This window comes from Sus scrofa, chromosome 7 (assembly GCF_054392235.1).
Source record: "Sus scrofa isolate SSC_HxYL_T2T_F1_AM1 chromosome 7, Sscrofa_HxYL_maternal_Yorkshire_Landrace_v2.0, whole genome shotgun sequence".
NCBI lineage: Eukaryota > Metazoa > Chordata > Mammalia > Artiodactyla > Suidae > Sus > Sus scrofa.
Window position 1 is genome coordinate 115,645,349 of NC_139389.1, and position 15,456 is coordinate 115,660,804.

A 15,456-nucleotide genomic window follows, 5' to 3' on the forward strand; every position below is an offset into this window, starting at 1 on the left:
CTACAGAAATGACCCAATCCACTGGATACTCAACCCACTGTGCCACAGGAGAACTCCTCTTTCTCTCTCTTTTTATCATTGCCTTAAGAATCAATTATGGTTTGATTCTGTCCTCCAGTGAAAAATTTTTTGTCATTTTTCATTTGATAAGTATGACATTTATGTCTTAATCTAAGCTTCAAAGTTATTGAATAGGATAGAACCAAGAATTAGACCCTGAGGTCTGCCATTTGGGACCTCCCTCCAGACAGATAGGGATATTTTAATCAATATCATTTAGATTTCAATGTCCTACCCTTTCTGAAAACTTGTAGTAATATTATTAGTCAGCAAACATGTCTTCATTCTACCCATACGGGTATCCTAAAAGCTTTACCACAGCTTTGCTGAAATTTTTGGTAAGACTACAGTGTCTTACTGTATTGCCTTATCACAAGAAGGGAATGTATTTTGTCTTGTATTCATGCTGGTCCCTTAGAATCATCATATTCTTCTTCTATTTGTACAAAAACATTCCTTTTAGCCACAGTATGGATGTGCTAGTGAAATGCGTGACTTTTATTAGTCTGTAATTTCTAGAATCTTTTTTCATTTTTAATTTTTATTTTAATTTGGTATTTTTTGCCTTCTTGCTTATGAATGTCTCCAAGGCACTGATTTCACGATCATAACTCCAGGTTCTTTTAGTACCATGATATAACTTACTGTGGGTTGGAAATTTGATTTATTTACCCCTTTATGATCCATCCAACTTTTGAAGTAGTTCTAGAAAAATCCCCATGTCCTCAAATAGTGCTATTCAGCTAAACTTTCTGTGATGATGGGAAGGTCCTATGTCTGCCAAAACAGTAGCCACTAGTCACATGTGGTTATTGAGCACTTGAAATTTGGCTAGTGCAACTAAGGGACTGAATTTTAAATTTTGACTAATTTTAGCTTGAAATAGCCATGTGTGGCTAATAGCTACCCTATCAAATAGTACAATTTTAGAATCCTGGACGTTTTATTTAACAAAACATATTTCTTCAGAACTTCGTTTTAGCATTGGAATCATTTTTTTTTCTTTTTGAAACTTTCTAAAAATTAAAGTATAGTTGATTTATAATGTTGAATCAATTTTTGCTATACAGCAAAGTGACCCACATTTTATATATCTATATCTATATAATGTATACATTCTATAGTGTTGGAATCATTTATGATTGTAGTGTCATCATGGCATTACTTACCCCTATCTTTTCATGGAGATGTTTAAAATCCGCTTTTCCTGGTGTATTGTAGCTATTTCTATCTTCTGCTCCCCTTTGACTTCCTAAAAAAAAATTTAATATCCAGCATGGCATTCAGGAAAAGTAATTGCAGGCACGGATGGCTGAAATTTTGCTAAAATGGAAGAAGGGTAGATGTTTAACTCTCTTTTACAGCATGTCCATTCCTCACGTCACAGTCTCCCACCACCAATCCAGCCATCACTCTTTCAATTTGCAAGGGATGAGTTCTTGGCATTTCAGGGACTGGATCTAGTCTGAATAGGCAGAGAAATGTCTTCAATTAGAAAAGTACAAGATATTCACAAAAAATTAATGCTTGTGACAGGAACACATCTCTTAAAAAATTATTTAAAGGTTGGAGCCACAGAGTATTATAAAGAGAAATTAATGCTTTACTGAGGCCCCAATGCAATAAGAACTGAAAAGATTTCTTTCTTTCTTTCTTTTCTTTTTTCTTTTTTCTTTTTTTTTTTTTTTTAACATGGGGTTATGTTGGAGAGATAGGGCTTGCATCTACATTGTTTACTTTGTAGCCTGGGTTGCTAGATCAGCATGTCATGACTTAAAAGGAGTGTCTGTGTGTGTGTGCATGCACACGCTCATGTTTGTATATATACAGACACATAAAGTCATATAATACGTGGAAACAAATCTGTATCTGCAGTGGCATATGTTCATTCCTACATCTAAGTTTGTTTTTCACATTTTCTTATGCATAAATAATTCTTCTGACAAGAAAACCAGGAGGAGCCCTAGCACTAGTTAACTATTTTTGAAACTGTTGAATAAGGGAGGGACTGAATGCTTAATCCTCAAAAATTCGTAGATTACTGACAAGGGACAGTGATGACATCTTGCTTTGGCAGGCTTATCCATGGAGAACATCCCACCACCTTGGGCTTCCTCTGGTGCGGCTTCTCTATGGATGCGGTAGTTAGGCTGGTCTGACAGGCACAGCTCACTCATTCACTGATGCGCAGTGACAAATCTGTGACACCACCCGCCCTCACCCTCTTTGTTTCCTTCCTAACAGACTTGAAGGATTAGCAAAATGACCAGACCAATCTCGGAAGGGTATCTGGTGGGAATAATGCATTAGCAAATGGTCAAGTGTTTTGAAAAAAACTCTTAAATAAATTTCTCCTGCTATACACAGCCCATTTACAGGCTCAATTCCCTTGTTTTTTCGACACAGCTGGAAGAGGAACAATTAACTCTGGCCATTGTAGTCTAAGTAATTACTGATTACCCCATACCTTCTCAGAAAATTATGCAGAATGGGAAATAAAACCAAACTGTGACCTGTAGGTGGTTTCTAGTGTTTGTAACTCAAAAAAGCTGCACCCCAGATCCATTTACGTCTGCATTGCTTAACTCTCCCCAGCCAGTGATGATGGACGATAGCACTTGAGTCCAGAGAAAAGAGCCCTGAGGCCTTTACCGCATCACTGCACTAATGGACCCTGAACTTGTTTAAGAGAGAGCAATTAATTTTTAGGCCAGCTCGGCAGCAGAAACTTCCAGAGCTGACTTTTCTTTGTGTCCTAGAACCAACCCTCACGTGTCTACCCTTGGCTCCTCCTTGAGAGGACAAACATACACAGGACAGAAGGAAAGGAGGCAACGTAAGCGAGCTCTCTTTTCACCCCCTGTCTTTGCTTTCTACTGTTTACCGTATACTTATCCTCTTTGGTAAATTCCTCCCAAGAAGAGAGGGTGGGAGATCTCTATACTCTTAATGAGGAATAGCATCTCCTTCCTTCTCTCCTCCCTCCCTTCTTCCCTCCCATTCACTTCATAAATATTGACCTGGTATCTATGTGTACCAGGTGCTACTTTAGGTGGTGAAGGGTGGCAGAATATGCACCTTAAAATATGCTACTTTGGCATAAGAATTATTTTTTGCTAAAAACGCTTGCAACACAGCAGGTGCAAGAAAGGCATTCTAATCTTCCCCTTTCTTCCTAAAAACAGGAGATGAAAACTCCCATGTGAAAGGTACTCTCCCTCGACCGGGAGAAAGAAAACTTCAATAAGGAGTCAAACTGAGAGAAATCTGTACAATCAGACCTTGTCAAAAATCATTCTTATCTTGCCTTAACCACTCAGAATATTTCAGTTACTTTTCTACATTGCCTTTCTTTTTTCAAACCAGTATAAAAGCAATTAGGTTTGCCACTTCTCTGGGTCTTTGTTTCTTTATGAGGAGGGCTCCTGTGTCATGTAAAATTTATATAAATCTGTATGCTTTTCTTCTGTTATTCTCTTTTACATCAGCTTAACGCTCAGGCTAAACCAAAAAACCCTTAGAAGGTAGAGGAAAAATTTTGCAGCTCTTACAGTGGTGATGGTATAGGGAGTATAGCATGAATAGGGTGCCTTTCTGAGGCTGTTAGTTTCTTCATTATCCGTATTCCTTCCCTAAATCTCTTCCCTCATCCCAGCACAGGTTCACTGCAAAAAGAGGTGCTGGTTTTAGTAGAGGGAGGGAGGGAGGTTTACTGGAATCCTGGGAGAGCATAGGGATAGGAGGAGATGTGGACAAAAGGAAGCAAGGCATTCATAGCCTGTAAGGGACACATTTAAAGGTTGGCTGCTTTTGTGTTAAAACCATTAGACATGATTAACACTCCAGCAACTCAGTAAATAAGAGCTTTCGTTCCTTTAAAATAATTCTGGGTGGTGGGTGGAGAGAGCAGAGGGAAAAACATAATTAGAGGGTATGTAGAGAGGCAGGAGGGCCTTTCCAAAGCCTTTACTTATGGGGCGGCGGGGGGGGGGGGGAGCTTGCTTTTTTAACATGTAGCTCAGCCAGTTCACCCTTTCATTGTTACATGCTAAATGATGCTTTATTCTTGTTCCATAATTGAGGGAGATTACAGTTTAGAAGTAATATTTAAAAATGGATTATCTAAATGTATACTGCTTATTATATTGGCTCAGTACATTTTGTGTGTATAGGTTGTAAAGCATTTTAGGGATTAAGTTGTAATTAATTTTTTATCACTTTAATTTCTTATGTTGTTTCCAAGGCCCCTTGGACCGCAATATTTTCTTATAGGAATTTTCTAAATACTTGGAATATTTTTTTATCCAACAGCTAAGAAATAGCTTTTGTACAACTCATGTAGAGCCAACCCAGATGATGATATAATGGTGGTGATGGGGGGAGAGGGACATTTTTTCCTTGATAAAATTCCTTTCATATATAAATTATACATTTGTTGTAGGATTACTTGAACTAGCTGTTTAGGATAGACTTTATTGAAATCTAGTAGGATTTGGGGAATTAAATGGTGGTGGAACATTTGTTAGCATAAAAATGTAGGTAATAAGCAGGATGCACTTAATAGATATTTACCAAATTGGTCATAAATGAGAGGTTTCCTCACCATGACAGTTACTTTTTACACTATAATATATTTAAATTGAGGGCTTTGTTGGGTTCGTACAGTATTCTAATGGCACCCTGGAAGGGCTCTTGTTTTGTAGGTTTCTATTAAAAAAGCAAATGCCCAATTACTTAAGAGCCAAAATACTACTTCCAAACACTAAAAGAGATTCTTTCGAACTGGGTATTTCCAGGACAATCTGACTTTAAACAAACAGCCTGTTTACCTCTATAATTATTGTGACTTACAATGTCAATTTTACCTGAGCCCTGTGCTCTCAGAAAAGAACAAAGATTAAGAAGTTCCAAGAAGGTATATGTGTATGTGTGACTGGGTCACCTTGCTGTACAGTATAAATGGACAGAACTCTGTGAACCAGCTACAACGGAAAAAAAAAATAAAAATCATCTAAAATAATAAAAAAGAAATTCCTCTCACCCTTTGTGTTCCTGGAAAGGATTTAGTGCAATGAAACTCTCTTCCTCATACAACTTCAGTAAGACTCACGGACACCCCCATTTGGTGACCCATGACAGACCCTCCAAATTTCCATTCTTCACAACATAAATGATTAGTTGAACTGTTGGGTCTCTACTCATCAACAGAAACAAAATGGGAATTCCCATTGTGGCTAAGTGGGTTAAGGACCCCACATGGTCTCTGTGAATATGCGTGTTCCATCCCTGACCTTACTCAGTGGGTTAAAGATCTGGTGTTACCTGCAAGCTGTTGGTTGAAGATGTGGCTTGGATCAGTGTTGCTGTGGCTGTGGTGTAGGTCTCAGCTCCAGTTCCTATTCAGTCCTTGGCCCAGGAACTTCCATTGCCACAGGTGTGGCTGTAAAAAAAAAAGAAACAAAATGTTTGTTAATCAAATGTTGGTTAAGATCCCCTCCTTCCTCCATCACTGAACTTTGGCCCACTTCTCAGCCTGAACCTTCACATAAACCCTTCTCAACAGCTTGTTTTGGACTGAACTTTTGCACCCCCCCCCCCACAGTTCATATGTTGAACCCCTATGCCCTGAGTGTGGTGGTTATTAGGAAGTGGAGACCTTCTGGAAGTAATTAGGATTAGTGGAGATCTTGGGGGTGACACCTTCCTGGATGGGATTAGTGCACAAGAGAGCTCGTTTCCTGTCTCTGCTCAGGCTACGTGGGAAGACAAGGAGTAGTCAGCTGTCTCTATACCAGAAGAGGGTCTCACCAGAACCCAGCCATGCCAGTACCCTGATCTTGGACTTCCAGCCTCCAGAACTGTGAGCAATAAATTTCTGTTGGGTACGAGCCACCCAGTGCATGGTATCTGTTGTGCAGTTCTAACGGACTAAGACATAGCCTCTCCTGAGAATAGACTGGCCTGATGATAAAACATTCCATCATCTGCTCTCCTATTACAGCACCTTTTCACCCCACTTCCCCTTACCTGGTTTACTCATCTCTAGAAAAGAATGCTTCTCTAACTCTTGAGGTGCTTATATATCTTATAGTCAGTGTGCCCTTCCTAATTGCAATAGCTCCCCATTCCCTATTGCAATATTTGCCTCCACATTTACTGCTCACAACTCCTTTCAAATAGTTTCTCCTTACCATGTCCAAATTCATTTTTTATTTGATGTCACTTATACTGTATCCCAAAGAGAGATACTCTCCCATAGAGCTCAGAGAATTTGTAAAACCTCCTGAGAGGTTTCAGGAAAATAAACCAGGCATGACATTTGTTTTGGTTTTTTCAATGTCTTGGATTAAATTATGCTGATAGGGTTATTAAACTCTAGTTCCTCCTGCAGTCTCTAATCAGAAAATCTCAACCCTCCATCTAGCTCAAATTTTGTTCACTACTCTAGGCTAAGATTCTCTGTACCCGACTGCTTCTTGAAAGCAAGCTATAGAATAGATAGTAGGCACTGAACATTTGTTTCTAGAATCTCTAGAAACCCCAGAGTTCTATGACATAATGTGACCTCGAATTTTGCTAAGGCCGCCATTTGAGCCTCATGTTCTGAGAGAATGGGGTGGGTGGCAGTGAGAAATTTAGTCCCTGTGGCTTTATTATTTGAAAACAATGTTAAGAGAGAAATAATGTTTTAGTTGTGTTCAGGTATTTTGGGATTCCTTTGGAATGCAGGATTTCTGCTGTTTTAGTTAGCTTTAGTTGGCCCTTAGGATGATTCTTCATATACCATATACACTCAGCAGATATTTCCCTTGGTGTATTATTGAAAACAACTGTATTATGGGGCCTCCCGCTGTAGCTAAAGGTAAAAGTTCTGTGGCTCTTGCTGGGTTGATCAGAGTAAAGAACAGGTAAATAAGGGAAGCAGCATTTTCCTCCTGACTCCCTTCCCAAGGTCAGAGTGGAAAGAGAGGGCCTATACTTAGCACAGCATTCTTCATGCGGCTGTTGCCTATCCCGTTGGGCTTAATTCTATTCTAAATGAACTGCACACCTGTGTCCCTGGCTGGCTGCCCTCCACTCAGTGGGAGGAGGTAAGGGAGAGTGAATTCCTCCTTCATCCTGAGTCCTAGGATCCAGAGCTGTGCCTGTCTGTATTTTGTTGAGCATCCCAAATGTGGGTGGTATTCTGAACATCTTCCCATTATGCTCAGCAGCCAACCTCAGCTTTGTAATGCAGACTGAGATTAAAGACAGTGAAATTTCTCAGTTGTATCCAGGCATACCACAGCCCCAGCAAATTTTGCAATTGCACAAAAAGTTATGCCTGACTTTTTTGGTTGTTGTTTGTTTCCTTTTTTTTTTTTTTTTTTTTTAATTTTCTGGCTAGTGGATGCTGATCTCAACTTAGAGAATGTGGTGGTGGAGACCATCCCAGCCTTGGGCTTTTGGGAGATGACCTCACAGTAAGGAATACAAAATGAATCTTAAAATCTTAAAGACTTTTATTAGCCCATCATTCTTTGTGGGCTTCCTTATAAGGGTCTAGGGTCAGGAGAGAGATGGGCAGTAGCAATTCAGAATGCATTTGACCATTGTCGCAACTCAAGAAAATGTCTAGATGAATTTTTGGTATATTTTCAGGGTGTGTTTGGGATAGAACCGAGGCAGGAGATAGATGGGTCCCAAGCAGAGCAACTGGAATCTATGCCCTGTGGACAGATATTTCAAGATTAAGATTACGGCAGGAGCAAGGAGGAGCTGCATCCTTCTTGAATAAAAGGTAGAGAAAGGAAGGGCACCAGACCGTGGTACATCCTGTCAACTTCCCAGAAATGCTGGTAGTAGAATCCATCCTGGCTAAAAAATGCATGCTGGTAAGGGCCCTGAGTCAGGTCAAATGTGGGCTCAAGGCCAGACGAAGCAAGATGATTGGTCAGAGGAAGCCTGGAAGGACCATCCCCAAACAAGTGATTTAAACCACCTCCAGAGTATGTGTCACTATCTTTCTCTCTTGCTCTTTCTCTCTGTCTCTCTGCCCTCCACCCCAACCCCTGGAGCCTGCCTGTGCTCTCTCCACACCTCTCGTCTCTCTTCTCTCCTAATAAGCATTTCATTTGCCTCACTACTCTCAGTCTTTTTGCTGAATTCTTTCTCCAAAGGGACAAGTACTGGGGACCTATAATCAAGTAGTTAGGGTTCAGCATTCTCACCCCACAACCATGCAAGAACAGTACAAATTAAACCTATGGATGGTATGTAGATTTTACTGCAGGGGACCATGGGAGCACCTTGAGATAAACAGTCCTTCTGTGAAGAAGCTGAAACTGAGGCATAATTAAGAGTCCCATGGTGGGCCCTGTCTGAAGACACATGCCAGACATGTTGAAATGTTGATGGCACAGAAAGAAAATCATGTCTGTGCCTCTGGGATCCAAAATCCTGGGAGGAGATGTTGATTGTGGCTTCCTGGTTATGATTTAGGGTTTTGTTTTGCTTTTTACCTGGGCCACCTCTATGAGGCATCTTCCAGGATGAGACGTGGCATGAGTGTAAAGGGGATCAGAATATGCCACTATAAAACATGTCCCTTTGGCCTAAGAATTATTTTAACCTGGGAGTTCCTATTGTGGCACAGGGGAAATGAATCCAACTAATATCCATGAGGATGCAGTTTCCATCCCTGGCCTCTCTCAGTGGGTCAGGGATCCAGCGTTGCTGTGACTTGTGGTTTAGGTTGCAGATGTGGCTCAGATGCCATGTTGCTGTGGCTATGGTGTAGGCTAGCAGGTGTAGCTCAAGTTCAGCCCCTAGCCTGGGAACTAACATATGCCATGAATGTGGCCCTAAAAAAAAAAAAAAAAAAAAAGGAGAGAGAAGAGAGAATTATTTTAACCAGAAATGCAGAATGAGCTCTTTGTAGGGCATAAATGTTCCTCTTTCTCTCTCCCATACCAGGAAGAGAATAATTCTTATCACTGGAGAGAGAAAGTAAGTAATGAAATGGGTGTGGATAAACAGGTCTCATTAGAATAACCCTCATTGTCAGCTCAGTTTCCTGTGCCTGACACACAGCAAGGCCAAACAGAGACATCAGAGTTTGGGTAGAAAAGGGTTTACTGCAGGCCATGCAAGAAGAGGGATGGGCCATGACCCCAAAGGACCCCAAACTCTCTGGACAAAACTGTAAAGCATTTTTAAAAGCCAAGTGAGGGTGTTTGCATGTGTGATGTTGCAGGGTATGTGATCAGCTCTTGCATACTTCTTGATTGGCTGATGGTGAGGTAATAGGGCAGTATCACAGGGGTTAACTTTCTTGGTGCTGGGGGTCCTGGAGGCCTAGGGGCTTTATGCAACATCTTCCTTTGGTGAGGGTGGTGGTGGTTCACATCTGTAAAACAACTCAGGAAATGTGCATCAGATACTGTTACCTAGGTCCTTTAGAGAGGAGCTAATGCAGAGGATCTGTGGGAAAGACCTGTCCCAGGAAGACCCCATAGGGTTCTGCTCAGTTATACTATCTTCCATTAGTTTCCCCCACATGTTTACCTCTCCACAGTTGCTGCCCCTAGAATTCAAACTTCCTTTCCTTTGTCTTGCCACTTCTCCATGAATGTATTGCCCTTTGTTAAAATGATGTGTAACTCCCTGGGTCTAATTGACTCTTGGGTCTATTTTTCTTTACTTGAGGGCCTCCCTGCATGTAAAAATTAATATATTAATATCAAATAAAATTTGTATGCCTTCTGTTAACCTGGCTTTTGTCAGTCTAATTTGCAGGTCTGATGTAGAATCTAAGAGTGTAGAAGTGAGGTTTTGTCCCTCCCCTCTAGGTACTATCTGAAAATCCATCCTTATTTTTCTCTCCGGACTTCTACCTTGCCTAAACCACTGGTTATCAGATTATTTTTTTAATCCCATAGCCTTATCATCTTGCAGTAAGCATACACTGCCAATATATGTTTATTTACTTATATTTGTGGTGATGTATCAGTATTTCTGTGCATTATAAAACATACAAAGAAACAGAAATTTTAAATACAAAATATCTGATATTTCTTTCTTACTTCCCTGATGGCTCTCTGAACCCTCATTCCACTCGGAAGAGCCAGCTCCAAGATAGTCTTCTTTCAAGAGACAAACTTTTTAAAATATAAATCTAATCTTATTACTCATCTGCTTCAGACTAAGGTGGCTTCCCTTTGCACTGACAATTAAATCCTGTTCCTGAAAGCTTCCAAGCTCTCCTGCCCTCTTCCAGGCTGGCCCATCTCCTTCTGCAGCTGCTTCTCTGCAACTATGGCCCTGGCTCCTCAGGCCCCTGCCATATTGATTTTCGTTCAGTTTCTTAAATGCTGTAATTTCTTGCCTGTCTCTGAGGTCTCATGTAAGTTAGCTCAAATGCTCTTGTTTTTACTTCTTTGACTCTCTCCTTTCTCTCTTTCTCTTTTCTTTTTTGCTTTTTTTTTTTGGTTTTTAGGGCCACACCTGTGGTATATGGAGGTTCCCAGGCTAGGGACTGAATAGGAGCTGTAGCTGCCAGCCACAGCCACAGCAACCCCAGATCCGAGCCATGTCTGTGGCCTACACAACAGCTCACAGCAACGCCAGATCCTTAACCCACTGAGCAATGCCAGGGATTGAACCTGCATCCTCATGGTTCCTAGTCAGATTTGTTTCCACTGCTGCATGATGGGAACTCTGGAATCTCTTCTTTCATGTTATTTCCTCAAAGAAATGGCTGACACCTCAGCCCTCTCTTCTCCCAGTAATCCAAATCAGTTTTCCCTGTAAGGTCTCATCTCATTAGTAGGTTTTTCTTCATAGAACTTATTACAATGGATATATATATATAATATATATATATATATAAATATATAATATATATATAATTATCCACAATTATATACACAGATATATTATACTTGTGGCATTGTTTCCTTGATATCTGTCTCTACCAACAGATACACTTCTATGTGTCCTGCTTGGAAGTGTAACTTTTTTTTTTTTAATCACTTTATCCTGGTGTCTAGTACAATATTTAACAAATAGTAGGCACTTGACACAATTTTGATAATTGGACAAATGAACAGAGACCATGTTTTCCAAATCAAACACCATGGTATGTGGTGTAGGGAGACAAGGACCCAGCCTATTTGAAGTAAAGACTTCATAAAATCCAGGATCTAGGACTGATGCCTTTCCTCTTCATTCTCATTAACTATGTATCTAAGTTGGTATTTGTAGCTATTGTGATATGACTATCAGAAAGAGATTATATCCAAAAGTGAGCATATTGCAGAATGCTGTGGGATAATTGCTGCTCATCTAAATGTGCCTATCGCTTTTATTTTAATGCTGTCATTTTCGGCAAGGAGCTGCTGATGCTATAAGTCCAGATCTTACTTTTATTCAGTTGTCTTTATTAGGGAATAACCCAGTGTTCCTAAATTATTAACAAGTCTCAGGCATTGCTGAGAACCAGCAACTGTCAAATATGGTAATTATCAACCAGGCAGGAAGAAGGACCTGATTTAAACATACGCATTTTGATGAAGAGGAAAAGCAAAACTGGAAAAGTAAACCCCATCCCTTCCTAAGTACCCAGATAATTAAATGCAAATGGATTTCTCCAGGGTTCTGGGCCAGCTCCCCTCCATCCCTCTTAAGCAGAAAGGGGAATGCTTTTCACAGCATATGCAGTCCTAGGGCAGAGGGTCTGACATTGACGGAGAGGCTTCGGTGTTTGGCCAGTGCTAACCTGCATAATAACATGTGATGGGAACATAGTTTGAAATACCACTTGGGGCTTTTTCTGTTTTTACTATCTTCTGTGGTAATCAAATTCCTGGTGTCTCCTGTATCCCAGCCCAGACAGCTGTGCACAGCTTGAGGGCAGAAGGGAGGTTACTATACAGTCAGAACACAAAAGTCAAAGAAACTTAGCTACCTAGTCTTTATTTTCTTTAACAAATATTTAGTACACATCCTAAAATGTACTGTGAGTTCTGGTTGCAGAGATAGCAGCGTGATTAAATCATGGTCCTTACTGCATGGCGCTTACATTCTACTTGGGTAGATAGATAATAAATAGAGGATAGTGAGAAATCAATAAAAGTGCTACGACAATAATGACAATATTAATAACAAAATCATGTTGAAAAGAGAGAAAGAGAAGTAGGTGAGGGTATTTACATACTTCAACCTTAATTATTTAAAATGTCATTTAAATAGTATTGCCAGATTTGGCAAATAAAGATAGGCAACACTCAGTATGTGTATTCCTGGGACATAGTTAAACTCAAATATTATTTTTTTGTTAACTGGAGTTCTAATTTAACTAGGTGGCTTCTCTTTTATCTTGCAACCATATCTTTAAAATGCACCTTGAATAATGTGAAGAAACTGGCTATTGCTGCACAGGTAGGAGATAGGACATGTGTGGAAAAACCCTAAATCCAGAATGGGGAGGAGAGAATGTTTGGGGATGAGGCTGAGAGATTGTCCAGACCAGACTGTGTAGGACTTTGTGAGATGAATTGTGGATTTTATTTTAAGTGTGATGGAAAACCACTAAGGAAGTCATTTCAAAAGAAGAGTGGCATTATCTGCTTTTTATTTTAAAAAATGCCACTTTGGCTTCAGGGTTAAGAATATCCCAGAGGAAAGAGAAAGGTCAGTGTAGGGGAGAAAGAAATTCCTTCTTTTCTTTCTTCTAGCTATCTTAGGTTCATTAGCTGGGGATCTGTAAGTTAGACTGATGAAAGACAGACTAATAAGAGAAAAACTGAACTTCATTGCACGCATCATACATACATATAGGCATGCTCAGTCACGAGTAACACAAAGAGGTGGTGGCTAGAATTTGGGCATATATAGCATCTTAACAAAGGAATAATGAATATGCAGAGAATGCAAGACAAATGAAAGGGACTTTGAGCTTCTAGGGGTGGCAAATTGTGGGAAGGTAAACATCATGGAATTGGTAAAGGATAAATACTCTTTTAATAAGGTTTATATAGATTGTTCCACCTTAGATTGTGCTGTCTTTGGTTGATAAGAGTCTAGAGTTGTATTCAGTGATTCAGAGTCATCCTGCCCTTCCTAGAGGAGAGGAGAGGGGGTCAAGAGAGAGTTTTCTTGTGTTTGTTTCTTCTTAAATTCCTTCTGCTCCAATTAAGCCTTATGTTGAAGTGCCATCTTTTGGGGATGGCATACTATGAACCCCTCCATAGAAAAGCCAGTGGAAGAGGCAGTTACAATAGAACTGTCATAAGATGGTGGAGCTTGAAGGGGAATGGGAGTGGTAGAAGTGATGATAAGAACTTAGATTTGGTAGATTTTTTTTCTCATTTAATTTAATTTTAATTACAAAAATTTTATTGGTATTTCCCCAATAAAATTTTTTTTCCTACTGTATAGCATGGTGATCCAGTTACACATACATGCATACATTCTTTTTTCTCCCATTATCATGCTCCATCATAAGTGGCTAGACATAGTTCTCAGTGATACACAGCAGGATCTCACTGCCAATCTATTCCAAAGGCACTACCTTGCATCTACTAACCCCAGGCTCCTAATCCATCCCACTCCCTCCCCCTCCCCCTTGGCAACCACAAGTCTATTTTAACCATGAGATTTGGTAGATATTTTAAAAGTAGCACCAACAAGAATTATCAGAGAATTTCATGAGGATGCTGGGGAAAAAAAAAAAAAGAATGGAGAGTGAATCCAGGACTTTTGGCCTGACCCACCATTTCAAAAGATGCTAATGTCAGTAAAAATGATACATTTTTATTCAAATTTCCATAGAGATTTTCCAGCTTGGAAATAGATACAAGATAGGCTGGAGAAGAAAGAGGGATACAGGAAGCAATGGCCATTTGAAATGCAAAGATCTTAAGACTGATGGATTGTTCAGCATCTAGAGCTATCTCCAGAGAGCTTGTGACTTTTTAGTAGGAACTATCAATTGGTAACAGGTAGCAATGTGTTTTTTATGTCCTGGGGCTTGAGTTCTGAGACTTAGTTCTGCATCCAACTCAACCCATAGGAACAACTATCTGCATTTAGTGGCTTGGGACTCTGAAAAGTATTCCCTCTTCTTCATCCTGAATATTTAGAGTGTGGCAATGCAGTGGATGGCAAAGCCCCATAGATAAGATAGGCAGGTTATGAATCCCCCAAAGATGTCCACATCCTAATCCCCAGAACCTATGAATATATTCTGCTGGTTGGCAAAGGGGAATTAAGTTTGCAGGTGGAATTAAGGCTGCTAAGAGGCAGCATGAGCAGATTTTTTCTGTATTATCTAGGTGGGTCCAATGTAATCACAGGGGTTTTTTAAAATGTGGAAAAGGGAGGCAGACAAGTCAGTACCAGAGTGATGTGATGGAAGAAAGAATCAATCTACTTTGGCGATTAAAGGGAGGAATAAGCCAAGGAATTGTAGATGGCTTCTAGATGCTGGAAAAGACAAGAAAAGAGGTTCTTTCCTCAAGGCTCCAGAGAGGAAAGCAGCCTTACTGGAACCTTAATTTTAGCTCATTTCAGACTCCTTTCCTTTATAACTATTCAGTACTAAATTTGTATTGTATTGTGACAAGATACTCAATTTGTTGTACTTTGTTATAGCAGCAATGGAAAATTAAGACATTGATCAACATAAAAGTAGATAAAATCACTTGGACGTCTTCCATCAAGGAGAGCCATGATAGAACAGGTTTATCATTGTATATACACAGAAGACTTCAAATTTGACCTCACATAGGGAACTGAAAATGAGACAATTACCTAGATGCTTGAGGGGAACACATAAAATGCCAGATTTCTTCCAATTTTCCAAATCCTTGCCTCAGTTACCAGCTGCTATAGACTCTGTGTTTGTGAACCCCCAAAATTTATATTTTGAAATCCTAACCTGCAATGTGATGATATGAGGAGTTGGGCCTTTGGGTGGTGATTATATTATGAGGGCAGAGTCCACATGAATGGGATTGGTACTCTGATAAAAGAGACTCCAGAATACTGCCTGTTCATTTCTGCCATGTGAGAACACAGAAGATGGCCATCTAGGAACCAGGAAGCAGGTGCCAGACACTAAATCTGCTGTTACTTTCATGTTGGACTTTCCAGCCTCCCAGAATTGTGAGGAATACATTTCTGTTGGTTATAAGTCACCCAGATTTCAGTCTTTTGTTATAGCAGCCTGAGCTAAGGCTCAGCTTTCCAGAGTGAATTAGAAGTCTTTGAGTTCATTTCTACAGAGACATTTCTGTGGCCTCGATCCTTATGCGGTAAGCTGCTTTCAAAGTACAAACTATGTTTTATTCAATAGTCTTAACCTGGCACTTAACAAATGATTATCATACAGGTAGAGAAATAAATGAATGAATA

At 40.0% G+C, this 15,456-nt stretch overlaps 1 protein-coding gene across 1 annotated transcript in view; it reads left to right on the forward strand.

The window, feature by feature from the left end:
• Positions 1 to 335: 335 nt before the first annotated feature.
• The window catches only part of LOC146401871 (uncharacterized), a 422,297-nt gene continuing 407,176 nt past the window's right edge, over positions 336 to 15,456 (forward strand). The window contains exons 1-2 of the mRNA XM_084970573.1: positions 336 to 398; positions 2,820 to 2,896. Of these exons, the coding sequence (XP_084826699.1) occupies positions 336 to 398; positions 2,820 to 2,896 (140 nt within the window). The remainder of the gene's footprint in view (positions 399 to 2,819; positions 2,897 to 15,456) is intronic.